General features: G+C 46.1%; 1 protein-coding gene across 18 annotated transcripts in view; it reads right to left on the bottom strand.

Moving 5' to 3' along the window:
• Positions 1-3,175: 3,175 nt before the first annotated feature.
• The window catches only part of LOC119857578 (transmembrane protein 263-B-like), a 312,491-nt gene continuing 299,388 nt past the window's right edge, over positions 3,176-16,278 (bottom strand). For 14 of the 18 annotated variants that reach the window (XM_038406699.2, XM_043515594.1, XM_043515591.1 and 11 more), the window contains one exon: positions 3,176-5,292. In XM_038406699.2, coding sequence (XP_038262627.1) covers positions 5,006-5,292 — 287 coding nt within the window. In that variant the 3' untranslated portion in view covers positions 3,176-5,005. Of the gene's footprint in view, positions 5,293-7,202; positions 7,551-16,278 lie in introns of all 18 variants that reach the window. The other 4 variants (XR_006281802.1, XR_006281803.1, XR_006281804.1 and 1 more) reach the window with 3 other exon arrangements.

Genomic DNA, 16,278 nt, shown 5'->3' with positions numbered 1-16,278 from the left:
TAGGTTGGATATTAGGAAAAACTTTTTCACTAGGAGGATGGTGAAGCACTGGAATGTGTTACCTAGGGAGGTGGTGGAATCTCCTTCCTTTGAGGTTTTTAAGGTCAGGCTTGAAAAAGCCCTGGCTGGGATGATTTAGTTGGGGATTGGTCCTGCTTTGAGCAGGGGGTTGGACTAGATGACCTCCTGAGGTCTCTTCCAACCCTGATATTCTATGATTGAATGCAGCCTTGCAGAGATGGTAGGTCCCAGCCTACAGTGCCTCATCCCCAGCTAATCCTGGGATGTGTTGTCTCTGTGGGCTGAATCTCCATAACAGAGATAAGGGGAGCTTTAGGCCCCTGGAACTGCCTGTTGGTCACCCCCTCATTAGTAGATTAGACACCAAACATAGGCAGGGGGAAGAGGGCCATGTATTGTTCGGCTGCAGAGGTGTCGTTGGGCTGAGCTCATCAGGGCCCCTATGGCCCACAGATCTATATAGAGAAATCAAGCAGTCCTGTCCTCCAGAGATGATGAGCATGCTGCTGTGGAACAAGGGATTTGCCATCTCCTCACCTTTGAAAGGTTTTAGCTGGGAAGAGGGGCATTTGGGTAAATCTTGATAAGAAACAGCCAGTCCTAAAGACAGAAACTCTCATTCTCCAGTAGCGAGAGCCTGAAACAGTGGCCTTTGGAGTTTAGTTTAGTTTTGATGCCCCACCAGGCTCTGAACAAAACCTGGGACAAAAGCCCCATCTACACAGGATTTTACACCAATATTAGGAACCAGGTTTAAGTACTTCCTCTGAACTGGTTTTGAATAGTCTGACATTGCAATTAGTGTGGCTGGAACAAAACGGCTTTGGAATCACGTTTGAAAACCATGTCCTAGTGTAAGCAGAGAGAGAGATTCAACACTGTTTGGTGCCCTGACACATGGACTCTGGGCATGACAGTTGAGTTTCCACTGAATTTCTAATGTCTTTTCTTAACAGTATTATTTTTGTTAGTTTCCTACCACTGGAGAGAAGGACCGACCCAAAAGAGGTATTTGGCCTCAAATTTTACTGTAACTGAAATACAGAGATGGAGAATATTCCCAGAAACACACTGCAAAAAAACCAAGAAGAATCCCAAACCCAGAAACAAATTAAAGAGATTTCAATTATAGAGAACAAAAATATCTCCAAGCCTCAGACATTCTCTCTAGCACGATGGTGTGGGCTGGGATGTGGGGCTGGAGGAGTTGTTTAGCGTGTGAATGTTTCAATAGAGTTGGCTTACTCCAAGGGGTTGGAAACATCTGGAGCCAGAGGTGGTCAGCAACATCCTGCCCCGGGGAGCTCCACACTTCACTTCTGTCTCTATATTTACACGCAGCCTGTATTTTATAAGAGCTACTTCAGGACCATGAAACAGAGACAACAATACCCACTCACAGGAGGTGCAGCCTAGGAAGGGACACAGACAAAACAGAGACATTTCCACAAGCAGAATGACTGGACAGAGAGCAGCTGAGGAAACGTACTCCCTTGCTTCCCCCAGTCAGGGAAACAGTCTGAATGAGCGGAGCCTCCCTTACCCCTCCCCTGTTTCAGGGCCACAAGGGTGGCTTTTTAACAAGAGGCTCCCATTCAGTAGGCGTTCTGACCCGGGAAGGAAAGACAAGTGAAAGAAGAAATAGAATGAGAGAAGGAAAAGACAACAAAGAGAGAAAAGTGAAATAGGAAGGCAAAGGAATCACTAGTGAATGGATGGTTCTCTCCTTCATAATGTAGGGCACATTCTCTAGCACCCACAGCTGAAGCATACCTGTTTATTCACCAGCCTTCCACTCACACCAAGCCCTCCACAGGACAGACAAGAAGTCATCAGCAACTGGCTGTGAAGTTGCCCCAGCTCCTGGCTTTGAGCTTCTTTTGCTCCTAGTTTCACCTTCACAAACTATTACTCAAGCGGTGGCCATTCCTGAGCTAATGGAGATTTTTATTCCATTTACTTAAAAAAGAAAAAAAGAATGAAAGAAAGACGTGGATGGTAGGAGAAAAGATGAGAACATGCATTGTATGCACAAGAGGCCCCTGAAGTCAATGGAGTTGCACCAGGGATGAAAATATGTGCTTTCACCTTGTTCTGCTAGTGCCATTCCAAACATAGTTCCAGGAATTGGTGTCTCCAGGTGGATCTAGTAGTGCAGAGCTCTCCACCCCACCCCACTCTGCAAGAAATGATAGCAAAGGGCTAGTGGGGGAGAGAGAGGACCGCTAAGAGTTTCTAGATCTTCTTCTCATCACCCCCTAGAGGGAAGCTGGAGGAGGAGCTGAGGAGGAGGATGGCCTTCTGTTCTCCTTGCTCAACAAATGGTTCAGTTGGGATAGATTTGCTAACCGCTTAGTTAGGGACATTTATTACCTGAGAGGTCAGAACAGGATTCTGATGCCATGTGAAAGCCCACATAGTAAGAGAAGACTAGGGGAGGGTGAGGAACAAGTGGATTCACAGAGCAAGCTGACACCATGCTTTGCTGAGCACTTGGTAGATGGGAAGAGCTGAGTAAGACTTCTTACTCTCTGACTGCTGAAGAATATTTCAGCAAGGTACAGGCGCACGCGCACACACACAAGCACACCTGGTAGCTTGGTGAAGTTGCTGTCTTCAGAGTCAAACCCAGCACTGTGTCAGCAAGGTCTCCAGAAAAGACACCAACAAAGCAGTTTCCTCTCTAAAAACAAAGCAGCAGCTTAAGCCACTTTCTTTCTACCAAGAGCAATAGTGTGGCGATCAGCTATTCATTATTACTGCAAATAGCAGGGTAAGGGCACAATATGGGTGATGCAGAGACACTTGGACATGCAGTTTGTCTAGTGAAGGGACATGATCCACCCAAATCTTACCCCACAGATGGATTTCATAAAGTACAGGATCCAAAGGCATTCACAGGTATTAGACAATTAAGTGAAAAGGGTTTTTTTCTTGTATTTAAATACTCCCTGGTGTCAGAGATAAGCACAGCATCAGTGCTATGGCACAAGAACCAGGAAAAGAAACTGACTAGGATCAGGAACTTCCAAAAGGAGCCAAGGGCAAGAAGCAAACAAACAGCACGGGGCGGGGGGGGGAAGTAAAGGAGATTTTTTAACATTCTTTTGGTTTTAATAAACTAAGTATTAGGCAACACAGGGAAAAACATCTTCTAAAACATGATTTTTATTCAGACAGTGTCCCTATATAAAAAACTATATGCTGGAAACTGCCAAAGATGAATATGTAAACAGGTCTGCAGCAATGGCACAGTTTAGTTTACCTGGTTGAAAACATGCCTGTGTACTGCAGATTACATACACACATGCTAATATAGATGCATATTTATAAAATACATTGCAAACACTGCGTCACTTTTCTATGTACCCCAAACCTAACAATCTAGGCAAAAAACCTGACAAAAGCCAGGAAAGGCAGAGTTAATGCTGGAACCTGGGGCTTTCCTTATCCCATTAATCCTGGGGATTGCAGGGGACTCAGGGAGAGAGAGAGAATCATGTGACACCTGGAACACTATGAGTGAGTTAGGACAGAGAGGCAGGAGCAGGCTTAGTTTCTGGGTCTCTGCTGAGCTGAAGAAGACAGGATGACTATTTAGTGTCACATGCTCATTCTACTGAGGCAGGCTGGAACCCCATGAGTAATGTGTGGTGTACGAATTGCTGATGCATTGTGCACACTAGCTCTATGCTCACCTGCTTTGGAGTGTACTCTCACTAATCCAGGGAAATCACTCTCTAAAGCAGGCTTGTGTGGTCACAATGATGCCACTACACCTCAGGGAGTTGTTCTCTGAGGTGCCAAGCCATAGTAAGAGTGGTGTAGTAGGCTAACCCCTACTGCAGGACTCAAATGAGGTTCAGGAACATGCTTTACCAGGGTTTAACATTACATCCCGTGGAGGCAAATCAGGGTCCCCACCTTTAAAACGTACGTTCTTTAACGCAGCTGAGGAGCGGTACTGTGAGCAAGGCATGAAGCCAAACTGACTCTGTCTTGCATGGGAGAAATGTCAATGACTTCAGCAGGTTGCACTAGCTTACATTAAGGCCAAGTTTGCATCACCTGTGACAAAAGCATTGGTACCCCTTACTGTTGAAGCTGCACTGGCTGCATATTGCCATAATATTATGGCAGCAGTGCTGCCTTCTGCTATAACATTACAGGGGCTTAGCCTCCTTGCTGTAACGTTGCAATGGTGCCTCTGACTCTGGCACTATGGTGACCTGGTACTCCCTCTCCCCAGGCTACAGACACAGACATTTCCTCCTCCATTCACCCCTAAACTAGGAAATCTGCTCCAGTTTGTACAACATACTCGTGTGATATCGCCATGGGAAATGCTCTGCTAGGGCTGAGGGTTCCCTTTCCAAGGGCACACTTAGCCTGAGTGCAGAGCTGGGAGGACCAGCTTGGGGACTGAAACCTACAGACAAAGGGATATGGGTACTCCCCTCGATTTCTCTGGGGGAGGAACAAGCCTTCATTAGCCACAGTATCTCTTCTTCATGGTAATGGGACTTTCTTATAACAATTCTCTCCTTCCCCCCAGCAAACCTTAAGAATACCTCCCAGGAGCCTGAAGCTGGACCCTAACTAAATGCAATGAAAGGAACATTAGGAGCATATGTGGGCTTCATGCTGAAGCACAGTTCTTCCCACCCACTCCCTGCCATCTCCCAGTGCCCACTCCCACTCCTCTGTGCTCGGGAGAGCAAGAAAGGGGAAGGAAACTGCAGGGTAGAGAAGCTGTGCTTTCAAAAGCCCTCGGAGGAGAGCGGGCCCCCAGTAGGTGATAGGATTGAAAGGAATTTGCAGTGACTCTGTGAGCTCTGAGCCAGGCAGGTGGTGCTGAGCGGGCTGCAGCTGGAGTCTGCACTGGTGCTTTGCCCCCTCCCTGAGGCGGCTGTTTCCAATCTGAAGAGGTGCTTTGGAGAGGGAGCGTATGGACTGATCTTTTGTAAGGAAGCTGCTATCAGGGTTAGTCAGCCTTGTCCTTCTTCTTTGTGGTGAAAGGGACTTTGTTGGCCACGGCACTGCCCACAGCTCCCACGCCGCTGGTCACCACTGAGACACCGCCCTTTACCAGTCCAACACTGGCGGCAGGGACGCTGGTCACAGCTGTTTTGGTGAGTTCCAGGCTCTTGCTGCCAACCCAGGCAACTCCTCCCAACGTTGCCCCCACAGCTCCCCGAGTGATGCTGAACAGGCCTCCCGTCACTCTCCAGATCACTCCCGCCTGCTGTTGTGGATGGTCCTTGCTGGAGTCTGCAAGGAGAAAGACAATGGGGAAGCAATTAGATGCATTATCTCCTAAAACTCTTCTCCTAGGTAGCTCTGGTCAATTCTAACTTTGAAGGGTTCTTCACCACCAGAGCACATTAGGAAAAGGCAGACACACCCAAATACCTAGAGAGTCTTCCCCAGAAATACCCCTGCCCACTCACTGCAATGTCCAGGACACTGGAGTAACCAAAGCTGAGACTTACTGGGGAACCACAATTTACACAGTCCAGTGCATAATGGGAGAAGACTTGAGGAATTTACTGAGTGCTTGGTGAATGCCCATGGTGTGCAGAACGGATTTATAAAGGATCAATAAAGCTCAGTTACATAACTGGCCTGGAACACATTGCCACAAACAAAAGGCTGAGACCACTCAGAGCCATTCAGCAGGGGAATCCCCAGCAAAATGCTGCTTCCCATTCCTAGCTACATCCCTGGACTGAGAGTGGCTAGATGGGTCACTGATGGCGAGATGTTACAGGCCATTCACTCGCACTAACCCAAGCGGCTGGACAAGGGAAGAACAGGTTAGTGTAGCTAACCAACAGCTGGCTGTGGTCTGTCCCCTTGGATCTTCCTGTCTCATGCATTAGGTCATGCTCACAGACACACACCATGCTGCAATGATCGCTGCTTCTGCAAGAGGGACCCCCATATCTACGAACTCAGCTCAACTAGTCAACAGTGTTCCACTTGGAATACTAATAATATTCCAGGCGACAGGAAATTCTACTTGGAAAAACCCTTTTGATGTCACCACCCACTTTCATTTCCATGTAGATTGTGGCTGATATTGATTCTGTCAGTGCATTTCCTTTGCTAGCAAGTGAAGGGCTTGGGAACTTCAGAAAGCAGAGGCTGAATAGCTAATAGCATGGCAGGGCCTTCAGATGCTGCACACTGTGGCTGATAGAGATATCACAGTTATGCCTTCTATGCAAATCCTGCTCCATTTACTGTTAATTTTGCTTCCTACCCTGCACCTCCATCCACATTTGTTTTGCTCACCTGTTCCTTTTTGTCATTCCCTTGAATTGTGAGCTATTTGGAGCATAGACTGTCTTGGGATATTTTGCATAGCACCTGGCACAAAGGGGCTCCTTAGTGCAGCTGTTAAACAGGTCCCCGCGTGTTCCACATAGTCTAAGCACACCTGCAGACTAAAGTTCAGCCCATCAGATCAATTGCTAATAGGCTGTGCCACTGTCACTTGGTGGAGAAGGGAGTGATTCTGGATCTTTTACAAAAAATAGCCATAAGGTGCTTTTAAAATTGTATTAGTCCCTGCACCTGATCAGGTCTCTTACTTAGCATATGTTGGAGCCTTCTTGATTTACACAGTTTTGGGTGCTCTGCTTGCTTTCATGGAAGTTGCTTGGGAGGCACCGTCAGTTGCCTGCAGCTAAATCCTGAGGCAGTGCATTTGCTAGGAGGAGTTGTTGGTGTCAAAGGGTTTGGATAAGCCCCTGATATTCAGATCTTTATCTGACATAACCAGTCTGCAAAACTGGGTTAGAATATGCTCTCTGCATGATTTCTGGTACAGTCCCAGGTGATTAAAATTCCACCTGTTCTACAGGAACAGGCCAGTGGGCTCACTGCCATAGAACAACACTCTGCTTTTGTAAGAAAGCCCTTCTCTTCCTGTGGGGGCAGGGAGCAGTTAAAGATAGCAGGACTCCATTTTTGGTCTAGTTTGAACCTACTTCCCTCGCAAAATGCAGCCTGTCTAGTGTGGCAGTTTTGGTGCTTTGGCTTCTCACTTGGACTAGGAAAGGCGGGGATGTATGAAAAAGAGGAGCACAGAAAATCAACCACAACTCAGAGCAGGTCCATTTTGAGGGAGGGTTGAAAGTTGGCACTGGTTCCATTTTAGTCTCACAAGTATTAACCTTTCTATGATGGGATGGGATCACTGGAGTCTTGTGTTCACTGTGCTGTATCATCCCTCAGAAGTGCACTACATGTGCCACCTTCTCTAGACTTGGAGGGCAACAAGCCTACTTGTCCCAGGAGGGGATCACAGTGCTGAAGCTCAGGGCACTAAGCCCTCTGGTAGGTCTGCACGATAATGGCTTAGTGATGGACCTCGATGGGGGAGTTTTTGTGTCCTGTCCCCATTTCCAATCAACACTCGAGTCAAACTGATCAGATGAGATATGGAAGCCTTCAGGTGAATAGCCTGGGGACCAGAAGGGAGGAGGCACATGCATATGAGAAGCGCTGAGATGCCACATGGCCTGGAGAGAATTAAAAAGTGTTGGAGAAAGTGTCAGGAAGCATTAAGGAGTTAAGACAAGAACAACGAATCCTTCTAATTATGCTAGGCACAAAGTCAACAATGCTGTAGCGAGCTCTAGGAATTCCAGACTCAGAGATCACCAAGACTAAAGTGGCTGCCAGCACTTGGATTCTAGCCCTCATGTGTTGCTTAACTTCGATGAGCAGCAGGAAGCGAGGGTCGAGCCCTCACCCTTGGTAAATTGATGGCCGCTCCAACAGCATTTCAGAGCTCTGACTTCCTACCCCCCGAGCTGATGAGGAACCAGAGTGTTGTGATACAAACTTCAACTCAGATTGGATTATTTTTTGACTCTCTTAAAATGGGTTACAGCAAAATGCAAGGGACAAAACCCAGGCTCTGACCGGGGAGCCGGAGCAGATGAGACTGCGCCAGGGTGGGAGCACATCTTTCACCCCAGTCAACCTGTCTAAAGCTCCCTGGCTGTCTCTGGATAGCTTGTCTTCAGGACTGCAGTAAGCCCCATAGTAAGCTGTCATGTAAGATAAGGATCAGATTTACAGTGCAAATTAGTCTCTCAGACAATGGAGTGAGCTATGTATCTTGGTGGCACAGAGGAGCCCAGATTAAGAAAGAGAGACAGCAGAGATGAAAATACACACAATAATCAGAGACAGACAGACACACAGCCAGAGTGCAGGCAGAGTGCTATTCCCTGGAGCCTGTTGCAGCCCATCCTGCTGATGAAAGCTCTTCACCATCCATCAAGCCTTTTCCTTTCAATCAATGATCTGGCCTTTCCGAGGTTCCCTTCAGCTTCACCTCACCCCAAGCCAATTTAGAAGGGAAGGAAAAAAGACAGGAAAAAAAGCACCTCTGCATGTATGCTGATTCTCTGCTTTGAGGTCAGCACCCACACACAATAGACTCTCATCCTTAGCCAGGGCCTTTCGCAATCCTTGGTGTCTGTACAGAATAGTGAATCTACCTGCTGGGTCTGCAGACAAAGCCACACTTTCTCACCCGATAATGGAAACATAAACTGTAAAGAGCATATGAGTTGTGTTAGGATGGTGATTGCACATTGGAATTGACACACACAATTTTCAGAGGCATCACAGCAAATGCCTGGGGTTTTGCATTTATTTATTATACATGAAATGACAAAACTGTATGCTATGTTAACGCTGAGTGCAACTGGACCCGTGGTTACTCCTTCCCTCAGCTGATAGGATGGGCAAAGAGAATCCTTCTCTCTAAGAGGATTTGTGCAAGTTGTACTTGCCGCTTACCTATGAGAAGAGAGCAGGGGCAGGTGAGGAGAGTGTTTAGGAATGGGATACAGGACTTTTCATTTTTAGAACACTGATTTCAATCCAGTCCCAGGCTAGAGGGACTGGCTTGGCTCAGGGAATGGGAAACAAAGCCTTTTGCATGTATGGCACTGTCTTCCATTTGGTCCTTGGTTTCAGGGGGCAGGAGAGGCAGGCTGGTTGGCTCAAAAAGATGGGGTTGTTAGTTCAAATCTAATCCAAGCTGGTAGGCATCAGAGGTTATCTGCTTCTGGTTACTGTTTGGTGACCAATGTGAAATGAGTTGCGAGGACTCAGTCTAGCAAACAATCACTATTAGGTGGCAGGGTCTGGAAGAATTAATGGGGTTGGGAGTTAGCTGTTTAGAAGTTGTAATCCCATCCCCAACACTGATTTGCTGGGCAAGTCGCTTCCTCTTTCTGTGCATCTGCAATGTTGCCAACTTTGATTTATCATGAGCCCCATAATTATTTGCATTTTTCTTAAAGCCCCAACTCTTGGAGTCATGTGAATGTGTGTGAAACTTTTAAAAAAATAAGTTTCTAGACTCACGGTTGTGGAGAAATCCCTGAACACAGGACTCGAGCGCTTCATAAAGGCTCAAAAAACAGAAGGCAAATAAAAGAACCCAAAATATATGGTTTAAAATCTCACAATTGTTTGGGCCCGGACTCATGATTTTGAGTGTTTGGCAATGCTGTGTCTGTTTCCCCATCTAAAACACGGGGACTGGACCGGATACTTGCCCATAACTCACAAGGATGTTGTGAGGGTTAATTAGCTCATATTGGTGCAGTGTTTTGAACATGGAAGTGTTGTGAGTGTATCATCACAGCTGGCACTGATTGGATCCCATGGATAGTCTTGGCAGAGATGCCAAAGACCGAACTTCCCATTTATCTCAGCAGGGATGTCTCCAATGAGAGATCAGGCAAAACGACAAGGCAGAAACTTGCCCTGCTGCTGTGTTGTGTCTGTTCTAGGGATAAACAAAGGAGTTCGGTCTCCAAGCTTTTCAGTCTGGCAATACATTCCTTTATAAGCAACAGCCTCCAGAGCAGGCAGATGCAGCAGAGACAGAAAGCTTCTGATGTGCGGGCACAGGGGTAGCTGTATCTCACAAACTAAACCACAGCTTAGGCCTTCTGGCCCGTGAAAAGCTCCTGCATCAGGGACAGTGCCTAGTTTTAAGTCTCTCATGTGCAGCTGGAAGAGTCCTGCCTGACCCATCCTGGTGGCATCTGTAACGAGCCATAGCGCCATCCCGCAGCCCCTGAAGGAACTGCAGTTCATTCATCCCTCCATACTGTGCGGTTGGGGTTCAAGATACCCCAATGCCAAGTGCAAAGGTTTTCTATTTAACAACTAGCTCTCCGTTTGAACAGTCATGTTATAATCCTGTGCCTTGCCTTGCTCACTAATCCCATGATGCAGCTGAATGGAGGCTTGTTTACAGTCTCAGCTGCCTTGTTCTCCCCAGCCCTGTGGTATCCAGGCAATGGATGCTGTTGCTTTCCACCAAAATGGTTGCCATCAGCAAGAGGCGCAGAAATGCCAGCTTGAATTTAGCCATTGATTTTTACGTGTTAACTCATGGAGTCTGCAATCAGTGAGACATGCTTGCCGCTCACTGCCACCGGCTGCACGGGAGGCTGCTGCACTCAGCAAAATGGGGGCAGCTGTCTCCCAATCCTGGCACACCACAGGGCTCCTCACTGGCACAACAAGCTTTAATTGTTCCCTGCACATGCCCTGTGAGATTATTAGCTGCTGTAGTGTCTATCCTGAAGCACTCAAAGACAGAGTTCAGGAGGATAAACGAACAGTGAGATGGCGTGGCTTGTTTTCCTCAGCTGAGCCTGGAGCGTGAAGCAGTGTAAACTCTGATTATGTAAATGTGAGGATCTGTGTTGCATTTAGTCACTGCTGTAAGTAAGGAACTGGGAGGGTAGCCTTCAACCAGGGGCTAGTGGCTGGTCTGATACATTTTGGAAGGTGTTTTGTTCCTTTTTGATTCCTAATACACTATTTCCATTCCAGCTCCACACTTTTACTGCTAAGGGCCCACCTTCAGAGCACTTGGTTATGACATGATTACTTTTGTAGGCTAGATGGGATTAGGATTGCCACCTTTCTAATTGCTGATAACCGGACCCCCCAGGCCCTGCTCTGTGCCTCACCTCTTCCCTCAAAGGCCCTGCCCCTGCTCCTCCTCTTGCTCCAAGGCCACGCCCTGCTCCGCTTCTTCCCCACACCCTGTCCTTGCTCTGCCTCTTCTTCCGAAGGCCCTGCCCTCATTGCTTGCTGCTCTCCCGACCCATCACTGGATTGTCTCAAGAAGGCTGCCTGCAGGGAGGAGGCAGCCCCAGCTGAGCAGGGGCTGGCGCGGGTTAATGACCTGGTGCCTGCCCCCACCCCATGGTAAGCAGACTTTTGGTTTAGATGCCATTTAGGGTTGCCAGGTCCCCTTTTCGACCGTACTTTCCTGTTGAAAACCGGGCACCTGGCAACCTTAAATGGTACCCGGACACAGAAGCCAAAAACCAGACTGTCTGGGTAAAATGTGGATGGATGGCAACCCTAGATGGGACATCAACTGTATCTTGGAACTGAGGACAGCTCAAGTCTTTAGCATGGTTAACATTACATCTGCACTACAAAAGGTAACTGTGTTCAGAAACAACCCAGTAGAAGCAACATTGTCTAGGGGCTAGGACACTAGACTGGGACTCTGGAGACCAGGGTTCCATTCTCAGCTCAACCACAGACGTGTGTGTAACCTTGGGTAAGACACTTCCCCTTGCTGGGCCTGAGTCGTTCATCCATCCTATCTATTTAATTTGCAAACTCTTGAGGGTAGCGACTCTGTCTCCTTTTGTGTTTGTACAGTGCCTGGCATACTGGAGCCCTGATCTCTGGTGTGGCATCTATGCACATTATAATACAAATAAACAACATCTCCTACTACATAGTAGAGGTTATAATATAGATGGGCCCACATTAGGGGCCTCTGGCAGGCTAAATGTGGCATCCCCCACTCACAATTTAGCATTAGGAGGAAGGAAATCTCAACAAGCCGTTTCCTAAAAGGGTCTGCAGCAAAGTAACATTTCCTCCTCTTCCCAACGTACAATGGATGCAGAAGGCCAGAACTTGTGTGGCTGGCTGGGCATGTCATTCAGGTACCTACAGTATGCCAAAAGGCTGGTGATACTGTTGAAGGAGATCCTAAAAGGATTCAGATTTCAATCTACCCTTGAAAAATTCGGAGGGGCACCCAGTTACATCACTGCACACCCATCCACCCACAATCTCAATTTCCAGGGTGAGCCACATTAACCCATAACTAAGGCATGTCACAGCAACGAGTGGTTGCTAGCAACCGGATTTTACCATAGGTAGTCTCCCTCCCTCTCGTGCTGTAAGCACTAAAAAGCCTCAAACCTAGCTTGGCTGAAACTAATTTTTTCAGTGGTCCCAGTCTGCCATCAGCTTATCTTCCCTTTTCAGTCTCTGAGTTTTTGCATCAGACAAAGCCTTTGGTTGAAGGCCTAGTGGGAATGGATAATCTAAATCAGCATCAGAAACCCATGTTATTTATCTTCCTGCTGGGGTCACATGGCCACTAGGAGATTTAGAACTGTAAGCTCTTTGAGGCAGAGACCATCATGTACTTGTGCATGTGCAATGCTAGGACGATGGGGCCTTGATCTCAAGTTGGGGTCTTTAGATGTGACTGCAGTAAATATTATTGTTATTTTCCACATTCGAATCACCAAACAAACCCACAAAGCAGTCCCAGGGCTTAACAGAGTCTCAGAGGCATGAAACTTTTATAATCTGATGGATAAAGCTTTCAGAATCGAGATATTTTCTTTAAAAATCACCTGCCACTCAGCTGGAGAGATTTTTTTTTAACTTCCTTTTTTGTAAGACCCATGCAAACTCCATTTTTTTGTTTTCCCTCCCTGCCCCCACTGGTTTGGTGGTAGTAGTAGTAGTTGTGCTCGATTCTCAGAGCTGTTTTTAGCAGATATTTATCGTATCTGGAATGAAAAGCCCCTACAAAGCTAGCGGCTCCAGTTAAAAACAGCCCTGTTAATTCAGCGCAGATAAAAACACAGGAGAAAAATAATTAATATTTGTGAAAGGACAAAATCTGTAGAGAAATAAAGGTCATTGTCACACTTCTAGGAGGGCTTGACAAATAATGGGAGTAAACAACATACTTCAACCTGCTGTAAGAAATGGCACTTCTTCCATGCTCTGGCACTCCCTGGTTGGTTTTGGCCTATGGCAGATTCATAGATCCCTGCAGGCTCCAGCCTCCTCTGTCCCACACTGGCTATGAGTTGCCACATCTGAGGATTTTATTGGTAGTAACATGATCTCAGTTCCTCAGTCCCTGCCACAGGCATATGACAGCAACAGAACTTACCTGACAGGGAAGGAGACCTGAAATGCAAGCCCACTGATTCTGAGTTCTAGTACTAGCTCTTCCACTGACTGCTGTTACTATGTCTGTGACCTCCATTAAACAAGGCTTCATATGGCTACCTTTGAAGAGGTACCAGTCATTCACCCATTTCACCGGCAAGACATCTGAGAGCTTGGACAAGGACACTTCAGGCAGGCCTAGCAATAGAACCTACATCTCAATTATAACAGTTTCAAGGCTCATCCACTTTGCCAGAGTCTTTCAGAAGAAAGATGGCAAATTTGATGATTCTATAACCCACACGAACACAATGTGGCTCTGTCTAGCAGCTTGATCTACTTTAGAGGTTTATGATTCTGCTACTGCTTGTGCACAAAGAGATCAGGTTCCTTCGCTCAAGTGGCAGAGGCTCATGCTTTTACACCAGAGGTCCTACATTCAGTCCCTGCAGATGACCTAAATGGTTTGTTGTTACAATAGATTATACTGTCTGCAACTACTAGACTACAAACCAGGGCTGGCCCACAACATTTTGGAACCTGAGGCAGGGAGCTCAAATGACGCCCCCATACCTCAAAGTTTGGGCCAAAACTTTGAAAGGTCTCAATTGTGCCTTTTTCCTGTTCTACTCCTCTCATGGTACTGCCCTGCTACCTACCCCAATAAAGGAGAACTAACAACTTAAAATGCCTTGTTCAAAAATTTTAAGTAACACTTAATTTTCAAATGCTTGAACAGCAAATGTAACTTTTCTTGTCTGCATAGTAAACACTGGCATTTTTATCTGTTTGAATAATCAAAGTGGTGCTTTCTGTGCCTTCTTGGTTGCAAAGATTTGAGCTGCTTCCTGCTGAAGGTCCACAGTCTGGGCCAGCTCATGCTCTATTGAGATAGTTGCAAGGCTGACCAGCCTCTCCTGTGTCATTGTAGAGCGTAGATGTGTTTTTATAAACTTCATCTTGGAGAAGCTGTGTCCTCCACTGGCAACTGTTACAGGAAGTGTCAGAAGTATGCGCAGAGCAACAAAAGCATTTGGAAAGGGGGTGATCATCTTATTTGAGCACATATATTCCAGAACAGCCTTTGGAGTTGATCCTGCTGAAATGTATCTTGAAAGGGCTTTCAGTTCATCACCTAAATCACTCGCATCAATATCGCGCATGTCATCATGTGTCAACACTGTCTCTAGTGCCCTGCATTGCTGGTGTAGGTCTTCTTCAGGTATAGTGAGGAGTTTTGGAATATCATACAACGTCCCAAATAGACTGCTGTGTTCCTTGAGCTGCATGAAATGTTTTTCAACTGACTGTATTGCACAATCTAGCACCTGGTTAAAGAACTCAACTTTGAATTGGTGTTTGGGGTCTCTTATGGGATTATCCCGTACCTTGTAATCAAAATGTCTTCTTCACTGACTCTTGTATTCTTGAAAGGGTGGGAAAATAGCTTCAGTGTGAAGTTCCTCTGCCAATTTCTGTGCACTCTTCAGAACATTTTGAAATCCCTCATCTGACCGGTAAGACTGTAGGTATGACTTTGCTTTGTCCAGTTGTTCCATTGCTCCAGATATATCAAGGTCAACACCTTGGAGTCTCTTGCTTACAACATTTATTTCAAACAATATGTCATGCAATAACACTAAGCCACACAAAAATTTGAAGTTTTGTATGTTTCTGGTGATTCCATTTCCCTCTGCCACTATTCTCCCACGAACAGTTCCTGTCATAGCATTATCCTCCATAATGGCAACTATCACATCATCTATCTTCCCAATTTGGTGTTTGATAGGCTTTATGGCCTGCACTCGACTTTCCCATCGTGTGGCATTCAGTGGTTTTGTGTCAGAGAGGATGTTTCCAGATGTTGTTTCAAAATTTGCCATTGATGAGTTGATGCAGAGAAAAATACATAGACGCTTTGAATTACATTAAAAAATTCAGCAGCCTCACTAGAAGCGGATGCTGCGTCACTGACCACCAAGTTCAATGAATGAGAACTGCATGGGACAAAAAAAGCTTGAGGGTTTAACTCTCAGATCAGTGTCTGCACTCCTATGTTCTTTCCTCTCATGTTGGCACCATTATCTTAGCCCTGACCTCTCATGTCAGCTATTGCAATTCTCATATCTTCCAGCTTTTTAAGAAGCACATTTGTCATACCAGCTCCTGTAGTATCATCAATGTCAATAACTTCTAGAAAATGCTCTGACAGTCACCATTGCAGGGACATTTTCACTAGATTCTGTTGTTGTTACAAAATGCACTATTAAAGTAATTTGTTCCATATGGCTGATGTCACGTGTGCAGTCCAGAATAACAGAGTAATATCTTGCTGACTTCAGATCTGCCACAATCTTCTGTTTGACTTTTGTTGCCAGTAACTGTATGATCTCATTTTGAATTGTTTTTCCAAGGTAGTGGTGTGTACATTTCTTGGGTGACTCTTCTTAGATGCTCCTGGAAATACAGCATCAAACTCAGCCATCAGCTCCACAATTTTAAGGCAGTTTCCATTGTTTGGCACATACAGCTGATCTGGAGTGTCACACAGTGCTAGGTTTTGGGTAGCAAGCACTCTCACAATGACAATGAGCCTTTTCAGAACATTTTGCCAGTAAAGAGACTCTGATTCAATCTTCTCTTGATGCTGATCATCTATGGTAGCCTTTAACCTTAGTCTCAACTCAAGCTCTTTCCACCTATGGAATGCTCTCTGGTGATTTGCTGACTTCTCATGCATACCAGATTTCTAGCCAGATTTTTCCAGTCCTTTGTTCCTGTAGAACCCAATGTGGCTCGAACATTAGACTGGAAGAGTTTGCGACAAAAACAGTATGCAACATTCTGGATTTTTGAGTACATAAGCAATGGCCTGTCCATTTTGTCACCACAGGGGATTTCATGTCAGTAATGTGTTGGATGGAAACTTCTATTTTCATTGTCTTTGGGGAACATGAAGTTTTTCACTTGCTGTGG

The sequence above is a fragment of the Dermochelys coriacea genome, chromosome 6, assembly GCF_009764565.3.
Source record: "Dermochelys coriacea isolate rDerCor1 chromosome 6, rDerCor1.pri.v4, whole genome shotgun sequence".
NCBI lineage: Eukaryota > Metazoa > Chordata > Testudines > Dermochelyidae > Dermochelys > Dermochelys coriacea.
The sequence above is the reverse complement of the archived record's forward strand: the minus strand, read 5'-3'. Positions and strand labels throughout refer to the sequence as shown.